The sequence below is a fragment of the Castanea sativa genome, chromosome 11 (genome assembly GCF_040712315.1).
Source record: "Castanea sativa cultivar Marrone di Chiusa Pesio chromosome 11, ASM4071231v1".
NCBI classification, from domain to species: Eukaryota; Viridiplantae; Streptophyta; class Magnoliopsida; order Fagales; family Fagaceae; genus Castanea; species Castanea sativa.
Window position 1 is genome coordinate 51,818,359 of NC_134023.1, and position 14,931 is coordinate 51,833,289.

Consider the following 14,931-nt stretch of genomic DNA (forward strand, 5'->3'; position numbering starts at 1 on the left):
TTCATTTTAGCCAAAATAAATAAATATATAAAATTATAAAAAATAAAAAATAATCCTTTAAGGTAACTAATTTTCGGTATTAGTAGTTGAACTAGCTATTTTTGGAAGACCATTTGGCACATAATGGGAACAAAGTTGAAATTCTCCACTACATACCATCCTCAAAAATGATGGTCAAACTGAGGTTGTAAATAGAAGTCTAGGAAATCTTTTGAGGTGTCTCATCTATAGCTATTGCAAAAAGGCTCGCTCAAGTTGGAGAGGAGATAGAGCAAGTAGAGAACGACCTGTGCGACCGCCGGAGACTCTTAAGAGCCTTTTGGAGACACCTGCCCCCAGAGGGCCTTGCCATTGTAGAAGACCGCATGCGTGCGGCGGAACAAGGAATAAGGGACCTCGAGAGGAGGCTACAAATGCTGCGAAATGAGCAGCAATTGCTCATTGTGTGAGCGATCATCCTTGGTGAACAGAGAGACTAGAAGAAAGAAAAAAGTAGTTACAGACTCTTCTGTCTACTAGTTTTTCCAATTTCAGGTCTAACCTTTGACTTATTCAAGTTTCGTAAATAATGTAGTTAGCATAATTCTTTTGAAAGAGAGGCATATGTGATAGGTGAGAATGGTAGGACTTGGGAATCTATGCTCCATGTAGCCCAATTTGCATACAATAACTCAATCAATAGGTCCATAGGTATGAGTCCATTTGAAGTTGTTCATGGTTATACACCTAGGAGACCTTTAGACCTTCTCCCAATATCCTCACGTAATAGGATTTCTATGTTTGCAATAGAGTTTGCTAGTCACATGCATGAGCTGCATAAAGATATCAACAAATGAATTCATGCTAGTAATCTTAAGTATAAGACTCATGCTGATTTACATCAACGTCATTTAGTCTTTGATGTAGGAGATTATGTTATGATTCGTATCAGGCCTGAACAGTATCATTCGGGAACCATTAAGAAACTGCAGGCCCACAGTGCTGGCCCATTCAAGATATTAAAGAAACTTGGATCTAATGCTTATGTGATTGATATACCTTCAGATTATGGTATTAGTTCTACTTTTAATATTACTGATTTAATTGCTTTTAAAGGTCTAGCAGTTATTCCCTATGACCCTTTTGATGATCCACCTTCTTCTTTTTTGGCTAACCATGTCCCTAGCCCTACACCTTCTTATTTTCAAAAAGCACATAAAGATATTATTGATGTTATTTTAGATAAGCAGACTCTTTTCATTAGGGATAGAACAGTTCAACGCTTCTTGGTTCGCTAGCGAGAACAACCTGATTCTGATTGTACATGGATCACTAGAGAGGAGTTGCAGCAGCTTGATCTCGCTCTTTTGGAGGCTTACTTGAATACACTTGATACCACCTCATCTCTACCTCCTATCACCCACACATATGAGCATCAATGGAGGCGCTATACTGACCATGTGAGCTTCTGGCTTGATGGAGCTTATTCTGATGTCACTTGATTCTTATGAGCTTTACTCAACGGGGTCGAGTTTCTCCCACCCCAAGAGAATTGGTGCAGACATCACATGATAGCACATCTCTGGATATTATCTTTATCATTTATGTTATCTTTATTTGTGTTTATCTTTAATATTGGATTAGTATTTAAGATTGTTAGGATTATCATATTAGTATTTGAAATTGTTTAAGATTTGTTTAGGGGATTTTATCCTTATCATTGTGATTCCTAGAAGCTACATATAAAACTCCAAATGATTTCTTTTGTATTTTACAAACTATGATCATTATTATTATTAAGATTATTTGTAGAGATTGCATTGTATTTGTTTGGTGGAGAATCCAAACACATTAGGTGGGAAACCTAAGGTCTACAGTAGGACTAATCTAGGTGAGAAGCCTAGGTTGTCTCGCATCACATATTATAACTTCTCTTTCATTCTTTCTTCTGGATTTTATCATTTTATATTTTCCATCTGTTGATTCATGTAAAACTTTTTATTTAATACATGATAATTATGGTGAAAAAATAAAACACAGAAAGAATCAAGAACATATTAACTACAAAAATTGGTCACTCTGCTGTAGCATTCTCTTTTCTAATCCACTGCTCAACTGGTTTTCTTGAATTCCATGACCTGTGCTTCCTCATGCCAGAGATCCTGTGTTCACTGGTGTTAGGTCCATTTGAGGAACCAACAGAATGTGTTTCCAAGGTACCTGCAGGAACTCTTCTTAGTTGCTCAACTTCTTTGTTCGACCTGGTGTTGGGCAATGCCACTGGCTGTCTGGCTGGTTTTCTTGGATTCCGTGGCCTGTGTTTCCTCATTACAGTATGCTTGTTAGAACTGGTGCTTGGTGCCTTTGAGGAACTACTATCGTGTGTTTCGGAAGAGACTTGGGGGTCGCTTCTTTCTTGCTCAGCAGATTCTTCAGTTGAAATAGTGGAACTAGATGCAATAGGTTGTTGGAGAAACATACCAGGAACGACAACAATACTTTTTTTAGGCTCAAATAAGCCACTGTTTTCTTGCTGCAGCCTTAGTGTGGTTTCAAATTTTTCTCTTCTCTCGATCTCTGAATTAGACTGAAGGAGTTTCTCATTGTCATCTACTTCATTTTCATCAACATTCTAAAATCAAATAACAAAGTCAGTAACAACTAAGACACTAGCACTTGATAACATGACTGAGTGAATTATTAAACATTAACAAACAAGACAATAACCCAACAAATATGAATTTGGAGTTGATGTTAACAAATTGCCAAATTATCCAGTTGACTTGGGTCACATTGAATGAAAGTGCTGCAAAACTGGTACTTGGGTAATACTTAATAAGTCAACAGACTCAATACGTCAAAGAGTAGATACCTATTCCACGCTCCCTATCGACCACTTGTAGTTTACTTGGGTAAATAGCCTCAAAAAGAATATCAAATTTAAGTTATCCAATCTGCAGTCCACTATTATCTATTTTGTTTCATAATAACTATTATCAAGTCAGCACACACCAACCCCAATTGACATTGTGCGGTATTTTCCTTTGTAATCAGATATTAAATGTATCAAAAGTTCAATCTTTCCATAACTTAAAAACTATGAGAATAAAAATTATCATTCCTACAAAAAAACATTACAGTACACAAGGCTGATGCTGCTTAGTTCTATGGTGATTGAGCAAGTATCTATTCGTATCCTTTTTCTCTTTACGTCAAAGTCAAATTTTAGAATTGTGTGGTTAAATGATTAAATCCACCATTTTTTAAAAGTTTAAACTTTTAGGAGAATCGGTAATTTAACATGGTATCAAAGCAGGAAGTCCTGAGTTTGATCTCTGTCTCCACTCTACCTCCCATTTAAAATCTCACGTGTTGGACCTCACCTATTAAAAAGGATTTTGAGCTAAAACGTGAGAGAGAGTGTTAGAATTGTGTGGTTAAATGATTAAATCCACCATTTTCTAAAAGTTTAAGCTTTTGGGATGGAAATTTAACATGAGCTTTCCAGAAATGGTGGATTTAATCATTTAATCACACAATTATAACATCAATGATTCAAATATATAAACACGCACACACGCACACACACATTTACTAATGTATACCAATTGACATACCGATTGAGCAGAATGAGAGCCAACCAAGTCAAGTACATGCTCAAAATCCTTGGTATGAAAAACCTTGCGGCAAACTGGGCAAGTTCCCTCTCTCTCTTCCAAAGCTCCATGCACGTCTAACAACAAATTAATTGGTCACTAATGAGATATTAATATCACAGGCAAAGTTAAAACCACTAAAAATCAGAACAATAAACATAATATGAAACCTTTAAAAACACTAAGTTTTGCTCATCTTGTCGCCAATGAAACATGCAAGACAAGGGCATCAGCAACAGAATTACGAATACAATTTAAAACATATGATGACCAAGTCACCCATGGGAAGCAGTCCATATACATGAGACATGCAAAAGGCAGACACCATGCATCACCACTGACAATAATATGAATCATTCAAAGCAAGAAAAAAGTGGAAAAGGGAAGCCAGGTCCCGTAAGTCAAGCAAAATTACTCTTTTATACCCCATCCCAAAAACCCAGGCAGACAGTGCATACAAGAGATGCTAGATCTTTTTTATTTGTAAGTTACACACACCCAATGGGTTTTGAACCCGCAACCTCATCCTCCACCCATTCTTGTTGAGGGATGAAGTGTCATTTGAGCCAAAGTACATTGGTGCACCAAAGATATTATCTTAAACCATGGAAATTAAATTTCAGAGAATAAATGATAATAAAAAAAAAAAATGAGAGATCATCCATCACCCATGAAAAGATTGCTCTCCCATCAAACTGATCCAAGTATACCTTTTTCATTTCCCTTGAAACTGCTAGGACGGATGGTTACACTAGATGAATCACTAGCATGAGTTTCCTTTTCAGTTTGGAGCCAATCCCACCACCTAATAATGCATTCACTGCATAATTTTAACAAATGAAGCAGAAAATTAGCTATTGAAACCTATTTCTGATATCAGCTTGACAAAAGAAAAAGAAAAAGAAAAAAGGACTACCTGTGGAAACAATGAAAACAAGACATTAACTTCATAAATGGCAAACTTTTACTCTGCTCATCTTCTGGAACCAAAGGATCCAAACACAATGGACAGTCACCATCAGGGTGATTCATGATAGAGAGCTTCTCCACCGCTTCCTAAAAAAACATATAAATATAACCCTGTTTAGCAAATTTATGTCAATATATATTCAAAAAAAGAAACAAAATTCTGGGTTTGGCAATTTAGTGTCTACCCTGCAGAAACTTTTTGATCACATAATCAGGCATGAAACATTTTCAATTAACATATCCAACTAAAATCAAAATGTTTGAGAGATAACTCTCTAAGAATTTTTATATTACCCCCCTGACCAAACACGTTCTGCAAAATGCTACCAGTAATAAAGTTGCCAATATATATACATTAAGACAATAAAAAGTCTATAACCCAACAACACAACTAGGGGTGAGGGGGGAAAAACCACATCTCTATTGCCCATGTTAATTTCTAACTATATCTTTTTGAACAATGTCTTTGCAATATGGGCACTTTTAATTATGGGAACAATTCAAAGTAATTTTCTTTAAGATGTACTCTTCAAATCATCACAACTCTATACAAATTTTAATTTCTTACTAGGTTCTGTTGTCCAACTAAAACATAAACACTGTGATGTACGACAAATTTGAAAAACTCCCAACGATCAGTCAAAAGAATCTTCATCCAGTATCTCCCTATGATGCCAATGTAACGTAGGAAAAAACCAAAATGATGCAACCAAAGGAAAAAACCAAATCTGAAGAATAGAAAAATAAAAAATAGATAACCTAGAATTCAGCACCTAGGTTCAAATGAAGTTAACAGCAAGCAAGTGGAACCTCATGAAGTCAACACCTAGGGTTAGCCGAAGTCAATACCAAACCATTGGAAGAATTCCAAGAGAAATTATCAACCAAACTGTAGTTTATCATCAAAAGAGTACACTTAGGGTCTGTTTGGATACCACTTATTGCTGAAAACTGAAAATTGAAAACATTATAGCAAAATAATTTTTAAATGAGTGAATAGTACCGTGGGACCCAATTTTAAATTTAAAATTGCTGAATTTTAAACTTGTGGGTCCCGTGAACAATGCACGGGACCCACAAAAATTAAACGCAACCACGCAACACCCACTGAAAAATGCTATCCAAACATATACTTATAGAGTATTCTAAAATTAAATCCTAATTTTGATTGACAGGAAAACCCTAATTCTAAATGACTTGGGAAATCCCAATTATAGAATTACAAAAAAAAAAAATTTATTGACTCTAGGAAGTCAGCACCAGACCATTGGAAGAATTCCAAGATAAATTTCATCGTCAATCAAACTGTAGTCTATCTCCTTAATAGTATAATATTGTGCTTGTATAGATTACTAAAACTAAGCTGTCCATGAAGGTAAATTGCTGGATAAAGCTGTCCATGAAGGTCGCCTATTAGGTTTTCATGTAGGTGATTCAGAAGGAAGATCTTTGGTGGTTTCTCATCTCCTTTTCGCTGATGATACCCTAATTTTTGTGATGCTGACCTTGATCAAATGTTGATAGTCCGCATGGTGCTCATTTGATTTGAGGTTGGGTCGGGCTTGGAGATAAACCTGGGTAAATCTGAATTGGTACCTGTGGGGGCGATTCATAACATTGAGTTATTGGTGGTTGTCCTAGGCTGTAAGTAAGGTTCTCTTCCAATGAAATATTTGGGTCTTCCTTTGGGTGCAAAATTCAAGAATAAGACAATTTAGAATCCAATTCTGGAGAAGGTGGAAAGGAAATTAGTGGGTTGGAAAAAAATTATATTTATCCAAGGGAGGTAGTCACTTTAATTAGAAGCAATCTCTCAAATCAACCTACTTATTTATTTTTTCTATTTCCTATCCCTGTTTCAATAGCTAACCGAATTGCAAGACTTCAATAGAACTTTTCATGGGGTGGCCTAGGGGATGAACCCAAATTTCATTTTGTTAAATGGGCTACTATTTGTGCTCCACTTTCTTCTAGTGGTTTGGGGTATAGGAATCTATGACTTTTTAATGAAGCTTTATTAGGGAAATGGATGTGGAGATTTGGGCAAGAAAGGGATGCCCTTTGGCGACAAGTGATAGAGGTGAAGTATGGATGTGAATGGGGTGGTTGGTGTTCTAGCTCTATGTCTGGTCCCTATGGAGTCAGTTTGTGGAAAAATATTAGACAGGAGTGGCCCTCTTTGTCATAATTTATCTTTTATGAAGTTGGAGATGGATCAAAAGTGCAGTTTTGGATAGATCAGTGGTGTGGAACGTCTTCTCTTGATGACTGCTATCCCAAATTATTTGGTATTTGCCAAAACAAGGAGGCAAGTGTGGCTGATTTTATGAACTACACCAATGGAGTCCTTCATTGGGATAAACATTTTTTTAGGGCTGTGCATGATTGGGAATTGGAAGCTTTGTCGAGCTTCATAGATACCATTTATGGCACTCCTACGAGGGGGGTTGGGGAGGATAAGAGGTGCTGGTTACCTAAAAGAGAAAGGGGTTTATGGTTAGTGGGTATACCATCTTTTAACTGGCCATAGTGATCATTTTTTCCCTTAAAAGAGCATTTGGAACCAGAAGGTTCCTTCTAGAATGGCTTTCTTTATATGGACTACTGTCTTGGAGGAAAAGTCTGACAATTGACAATTGACAATTTAAGGAAAGAAAGGTATATATTTTGGATTAGTGTTATATGTGACAGTGTAACAGTAAAATTGTTGACCATCTCTTCCTTCATTGTCTGGTTGCTATGAATCTGTGAGCTATGGTTTTTGGTTTATTTGGAGTATGTTTGGGTTATACCAAAGTCCATTATTGAGCTTCTTGCTTGCTGGCAAGGTCTGTTTGGTTGTCATCGTAATGGATATATACGGATCATTGTTCCTCATTGTTTGATGTGTATTTAGAAGGAAAGAAATAGTAGGTGTTGTGAAGATAGTAAGCTTGTTATGCCTAATCTCAAGTTATTCTTTTTTAGAACCTTATTGGATTGGTTGTCAATGTGGAAAACCAATCCTTTTCTTCAATTTTGGATTACTTGATTTATGAATTTTCTGTATTTGATATTTACACCCTGTATACTCCTTGTGTACTTGGGTGTCTCTTTTTTTATATCAATAAATCTTTATTACTTATTAAAAAAATGATTAATAAAACTAAACCCTAATTCAAATTGACATAGGAAAACCCTAATTCTAATTCTAATTGACTAAGGAAACCATATTTTTTTATAAGTTTTGACTTACAAACTATTCCAAATGACTTGGGAAATCTCATTTATTGAAATGCAAAAAGACCGTTGACTATCATAAATTAAATAAAAATACTAATAAACCTCTAATTAACTACTTATACCTTAAATAAATAAAATACAATTAAATAACACTAAATTAAAATAAGTATTTTTCTATATTTCTTTTTTTTTATAGGTAAGAAAAAGTATATTCAAAAAACTACTAGATGCAAAATAGCACCAGCAGAATGGAGGAAACAACCTAGAGTCTATAGATTGAATATGAATCAAAACGGTTTAATCACAGAAAAGATGAGCGATTCATTTGAATGAAATTTACAGGAAATTGATTCAACAGGCTGTTCAATGGCAAGAGGCCAGGATAAACTACAGACATTTGAAGGTTTTAATTGGGTGAGAAGGGAAACTTTTAGATCACAAAGATGAAAGTAATGAAAAAAAGTGATCTCATTAAGGCTGCTCTTTGAACAACACTCAAAACACTAGATCTTCTATTATCAAACTCTGAATCTCTATTGTTTAAAAACAAATGTTTCTAAAGACTCTTGATTCTTACCAATTATAAGTAAAACTCTAAATAAGTACCTCATATGCCCATAAAAGACTAACGTAAGAAAAACAGCCCCCATGCTACTAAATCTAGAATAACCATATTTAAGAAAATACCAACAAAAAAATGCAAAATAGGAAATCTATGCAGTATTGCAGTGAATCTTGAAATTGAGTAAAACAGCACCACAAATCCCAGTTTTTGACCTATATTTATTATAGCCATGGACGACTCAGGAGATTACTTTCAAATGACACATCTAAACCCAAACACATCTAGGTCTTGTATTAACAAACTCGGACTCAAAAAATTACAAAATGGCAGATATAACACCAATGAATCCACGTCCACAAACCTACACAGATTTACCATCTAGGACTGACAGCTCGACCGGGAAGTAGCATATCTTTCAAGAAAAAAATTCGGTTTTGCTCAAAGAATTTTAAATTTGATAGTGAAACACTAAGGGTTTGAATGCTGCACAAGATGTCTTGGTGCACTCTCTCTCCTCATATATTCTTTTTCTGCACAATATTACATATGTGGTACAGCCCAAAATAAAATTAAAATATATATATATATTAATTACAAAAATAAAAACCTTGTCCATCTCATCCATCTTTGCAATCACAAATCATTTCCCCCTAATTATTTTTCATAGCCTTTTCCACATAAATCAAATGTAATACTCTCTGCAAATCTTAGCCTCTATAACTCTTTATCAACCAATAAACCCTACATCCTTCCTCCATCCTTCCAAACCTTAAAATTATATGTCCTTAGATCTAAAGTCTGCAACATGATCAATCTTAGACAGGTTTTCAATATGTCCAGTATCAAATCATCTCTTCAAGAAGACAAAAACAAATAATGAAAAAACATACAAAAGAAAAAACAAATTTCTCCAGCAAAATACAGATGGGCTACGAAGAGTTCATAAAAAAAAAGTATATTCAGACACTTTCAAGCAAAAGGAGGGGAGAAAATAGCATTATAGGAAAATGGTTTGCTGCTTTGCCTTCCAGCCTTCCAAGGAAAATGTAACCCACAGACAGCCTTGGCTCAATAAATAATCCATGAAACTCCAACTCAAGTTCCTAGAAAGTTCAACAAAATATCTAACGATGTGAAAGCATCTCAAATGTCTGATGCACACATATGTCCCAGTGTTTATGGGTGTGTATTTACCACTATCAGTATTATGCACCTAATACTTGCCTCTATCAATTGCACCCACATTCGTGTTGACAATATAGAGATAGAGTACCAATATCAGTGTTTATATCCTTAAAAATTGTGCTGGATGAGTAGTGCAATAGTTACCTCACAGAGTGCAACAAGCATTAAGTAGCAGGAGAGTTCACATGCTTTGTCTTGTATACAAGACATTAGCTCTTTTTGCCTTTGCTCATCAAGACCCTTAGAATCTATGAGATCAATATGTGGCGGCTCCTTTGGATACTGCCACAAGATATAGACAAAGTTAGAGCTGAAGTTGACAACATCACACAATAACTTGCTAGACAAAAATGACCAGTGCAAAAAGATTAAAATGAGATTTGACTATATATTCTCACAATATTATCAAAGCAATGAATCAAGGCTGGAAAAAAATAGCATATACTGTGTTTAGGATTGGTTGGTTACACACCCTGTGTATTCCAAATAGTCCTTTTTTAAAAACAAATACAAGTAATAGGCTCATGCAATGCACAGGTGAAAACCATATCCAAACTAAAGAAAATATTTCAATAAACCATATTTCCTTTCTCATTTTTATAAATCACTAAAAGTTAATGGCATTATTCAATTTAATTGTTAAAGAAAAATATCTTCTGTTTTCACAGATCATTATGCAGGCAGATATGTAGCTACCATGAAACCCCCACAAAATATATAAGGCATCTACTCATAACATTCTTCATACCTATATTATATACTCACAAAATCATTACCATTATGAAGCATCCCCCAATTAAATTCATGCAATTCATTAAGGAAATGATATAATATTATAAAGCATTCACAAGAGTGTGAATAAGCTATGATATACCTGGGAACCCGCTCGTAACCCAATAACTGCCTCCACAAACTGCAAGAATAAGAGACAAAGTTGCCGCAAAATTAAAGGCTGTATACAATAAAATAAATCATACCAAATAAAGAACAAAGTATCAATAAAGCAAACAAAGAATTTACACCATTATTTGAATATAGAAACTAGTGGTAAAATATAGCACCAAAGCCACCTTTGGCACAAATCCTAAGACCTTCCAATATGTTTCCAAATCCAAAAGCGTGCATAAAAACATGAAGGGTTGTTAAAAATTAAAAATGTACACAATCTGTATCACCTAAACAGGCTAAACTCTTACACTAACCCATCAAATTTTGTAGTCAAAACAGGCTTATCTACTAGAATATCAGTATGTGCATGTATCTATTCATTCATGAGCACAGTAAACACATAAGTAAAGAATCCTAATAATTCAAATTCACACAAAGTAAAGAGCAATCTAAAATTAATCAGATGAGATTTCATGTTCTTTATGTTCTTAACAAGCATGCCAAATTTCGTGCCAATCAAACTTTAATTACCATTTAATCCATAAACTCATCTTTGACGCATTATTTTAAACAACAAAAACTTAAATTTAAACAATTGATTGATATGACTATTGGATTTGTCAAAATCTGCATCAAATTAACACTGCTTAAACTTACACCATGAACCCAACCCATATAAAGACAGTTCAAGTAGAATTAATCATACACAGCTATCAAGGACAAGAACCCATGAATATCTACCTCAAGCTAAGTATTTTCATAATCAGAATACCGCAATCAAAATTCAAAATTTTGAGTTTTTTTTTTTTTCCCCATTGATACAACAACTTGGGTAAAGCAAAAGGTGTGGTCTTTTGATTCGATTTCGACAGTTTTTCTTTTATCTTTTTCTGGGTTTTGGTTTTACTTTCCACCGTTTTCTGGGCAACCAAACAGAGATGGAAAAAGACCTGTTGGGAGGTGACATCGGCGGTGCGAGGCTTGAGGAGGAGGTGGAGGTGAGGAGGGTAGGATTGGAGAACAACGCAATCGTCTCCGTACACTGCTTGCACCGCCTCTACTTCTGCCGCAACTTCTTCTTCTTCGACGATGCTGCTTGCCATTGTTCTCTGAGAGACAGAGATGTACTTTTCCTTTTTGTTTTGGGAGAGAGAGAGAGAGAGAGAGAGAAATAAGGATGCTTTCTCTCTCTTCTATTGGTTCGTTTTGGTAATTTTGAAACTCTGTGAACGTTGTAACTTGTAATAAGAATATTCTATAGCCACTATTGTTGACTGGGTCGGTGATTTTTTTTTTTTTTTTTTTTGATAGGGGGTCGGTGATGTTATAATAGATGAGTCTATTACCAATAAAATCATTCAACTAAGAAAAGTTTTTCTTTTCTTTCAAAAAATTTTAAAAAAAAATTAACTAGGTAAAAGTCAATAATCATAATGTAAGAGCATTGGTTTAAAAAAAATTTTCTAAAAAATTTTTATGAAAAAAAATTAACTTTTTTTTATAGTTTTTTATATTTTTTATGAAAATTGTATTAAAAGTTTTATAAAATTGTTCATCAACAAAAGTTTTAAGGGCATTTGTTAATATAACACTTTAAAATTATTGTGGAGGTTAAATGAAATGAATAGGTAAGTGGTAAATCTTTTGTATCGAAAAAAAGAGATTTGAGATTTAAACATAATTTCAACTAACGTAGCATGCACTCCATGCACACTGTAATAATTTGCGCTCAATAATTCATATTATACATATCTGAAAATCATTCATGATCTGTGAGGGCATTTTGATCATGCCGCAAAAAGATTAGATTAGACAATACCACAAGAGTAGTAATACAACAAGATTGGTTGCAATGTTGTTCTTTTGGAGACACTAGAGTGATAAGTTATATGTATATAATGTTTGCAATGTTAAGAAGAAAAAAGACTGTTGCAATGCAAAATATAGTATTTTCAAATGCAATAGCTTTTAGGGGAGGAATGATTGCATTGTTTTTCCTTGAAAAGGTAGATTCAATTTATATATGAAAATTGAAAAGCATTTTGACAATATTTAATGCTAAGTTACGATTTTCTTCAAATTTAACCAGTTCTTAAGGGATTATTTCTTCTAAAAATAAAAATAAAAAGATTTAGCACCATGTTATTTAAAATTGGTTGCAAACTAGATTGTTGTAATACCAAAAAAATAAATTTAAAAATAAAATAAAAAACTCAATGTTGATATCCCTTTAAAAATCGAACAACTAAAAACTATTATCATTGTCTAAAAATCGATTTCAGACATACTTATGATTTATTATAAAACCCTGTCATAAGCCAAGTATTAATATGATGCATCACCAACGACATCTATAGATTCTATACTTTTGCCTTAAGCTAAAGAATCGGAATATAAGAAGCATCAAATTTTAAAAGGTGCTTTTGTATAATTGTATGTAGCACAAGGAGTGCTCTCTCTCCACCTCTTTCATTTTCCCAAGTATCTTGTATGGTGAATATAATTTATCATAATTGTGATAAAATTAATTTAGTTGAAGTTTATTTTTGTGAGTAGGACTGTAGGAGCCTTTGACTAATTACTTTGAGCATTAGCATTTGCGATTACAAAAAAAATGCTCTATTTTACCATTTAAAAAGCTAATTTATCTATTATATCATAGCATTTTATAATACACTCAACATCTCTTTTTTTTTTTTTTAAATACAACCCATTAAAATAACATAAAATAACTTCAACCAAAAAAAAACCACCACCAATCTATGTCTCAACAACCAGAAAAACCACTGCCATCACCACCATTGCAAACCCAAAAAAATTCAATCCATCTTAGCTAGAGTCAAGAGTGAGAGGGAGAGAGCTAAAAGAGGAGAGAGAGAGAGTCTAAGAGAGAAGAGAGAGAAATAAGCAATTTTAATTTTAAAACCAAGCTACAGTAATGTATATAAGTACAATCTTACTGTAGCAAGTTGCTAAAGTTTTTTAGCAATAGCAACTCAGTAATTATTTGTGTATATATTTTTAAAGATAAAAAAAATTTAGTTATAGTGATATGTTATATATAAAGAAGGTTATAAATTGACCTTATCCAATGAGAAAATAAATGGCAAAAATATAATTTTAGTCCCTACATTTTGAGGTCACAATTAATTTAGCCTCTGTATTTTTGTAACAATCAATTTGGTCTTTGTTATTTTTAATTTGCAACCAATTTTGTCCCTACCGTTAACTCACTAACAGAAAATGCATATGTGGCAAACAGTTTGCACTGTTGGCATGCCTAGTATTAAACTATTACATGATATGATGATGTGTGTAAATTTTAGTGACCACATTAGCATTTAAAACTACTTTTTGTTTCTTTACCAATTTGTTCTTTTAATTTTCTTACAAATTTTTTTAACCAAACAAAAATTTCTCTTCTAGTTTTATTTGTTTATTGTAATTTATGGGTTACCAAACACTCTCTCTCTCTCTCTCTCTCTCCCTCTCTCTCCAATTTGTTTACTCTTTAGCCTCTCTCTCTCTCTCCCTTTTTTTTATCTTTCACTCTCTTTCACTTCACTCTTCTTCTCTTTAGTCATCAATGTAGAAACGGAACCAGAATTCAAACCTGAGGGGGGCCAAAGCTTAAAACCAAAAAAAAAATTATGAAAATAAAAACTAACATTTATTTCATATTCAACAAAATATTACATATAAAATAAGTATTTCTTAAACATTTCATATTATAAAACCATCAACAAACTATAACATAAAAAATAAGTGTTTCTTAAACATTTCAACACATTATCAAAATGGAACTCAACGCTCTTTTAAATCTCTAAAGTCATCTATGATTGATTTTGTACCAACTTTTGCAGCAATCTCATTTTCAATGTACAAAATCAAAGACTTAAATCACAATTGCACAAAGAATTAAATTAAATCTCAAGAGATAAACATAATTGCATATATATAATATATTAGCCACATGGCCCACACCACACAAAGTGACAGAGAAAAAATTTAATGACTCAGTACCAAAGACTTTTACAATCATTGTCTAACATCTATTTTGATCAAATAATGCATCTCATGTATATTTCATTCATATGCTTCTACAAAAAGAATGATGCATACTTAAAATTCAGCATTAATAGTGCTACTAAATCTAGTGCACTCAAACAATCATTAGTCTCAAGCGCAAACACATTTTCATATATATACTAGTTTTTTTGGGGGGGGGGGGGAGGCCCCCTCTGCCCCACTGTGGGTCCGTCCCTGCATCAATGGCTATCAACAAAGACTCAATGCCCTCCACCAATGATCAGCAAAATCAGACCATACATAGTGTTCATGAAGCCACCATCAACTTCGTCCCAACTCCCAAAAGCTTTCTCAACAACCATTTTTCGTTTCACCCAATAAGATCGTTGCCCCCTCCGTGTAACAGTTCAATAAGTTTCTTCAAGAATGAGATCTGTA

The 14,931-nt window shown here is 33.8% G+C and overlaps 1 protein-coding gene across 1 annotated transcript; it reads right to left on the minus strand.

Annotated features, from left to right (window-relative positions):
* Positions 1 to 1,899: 1,899 nt before the first annotated feature.
* On the minus strand, positions 1,900 to 11,681 carry LOC142614741 (uncharacterized). The gene is made up of 7 exons (XM_075787309.1): positions 11,415 to 11,681; positions 10,451 to 10,489; positions 9,721 to 9,858; positions 4,552 to 4,691; positions 4,346 to 4,455; positions 3,597 to 3,712; positions 1,900 to 2,611 (listed from the first exon to the last, which is right to left on the minus strand). The coding sequence occupies exons 1-7, from the start codon at positions 11,565 to 11,567 to the stop codon at positions 2,054 to 2,056; spliced, it is 1,254 nt and encodes a 417-aa protein (XP_075643424.1). The 5' UTR covers positions 11,568 to 11,681; the 3' UTR covers positions 1,900 to 2,053.
* Between the last annotated feature and the right edge of the window lie 3,250 nt (positions 11,682 to 14,931).

Bases quoted from the DNA above. Each gene is read 5' to 3' on its own strand.
- LOC142614741 (XM_075787309.1), bottom strand. From the start codon at position 11,567: ATGGCAAGCAGCATCGTCGAAGAAGAAGAAGTTGCGGCAGAAGTAGAG. The intron at 10,490-11,414 runs GTCTTTTTCCAT...TTATTCTTGCAG, and splicing joins CCGATGTCACCTCCCAACAG to TTTGTGGAGGCAGTTATTGG. The intron at 3,713-4,345 runs GTATACTTGGAT...ATTTGTTGTTAG, and splicing joins TTTCAAGGGAAATGAAAAAG to ACGTGCATGGAGCTTTGGAA.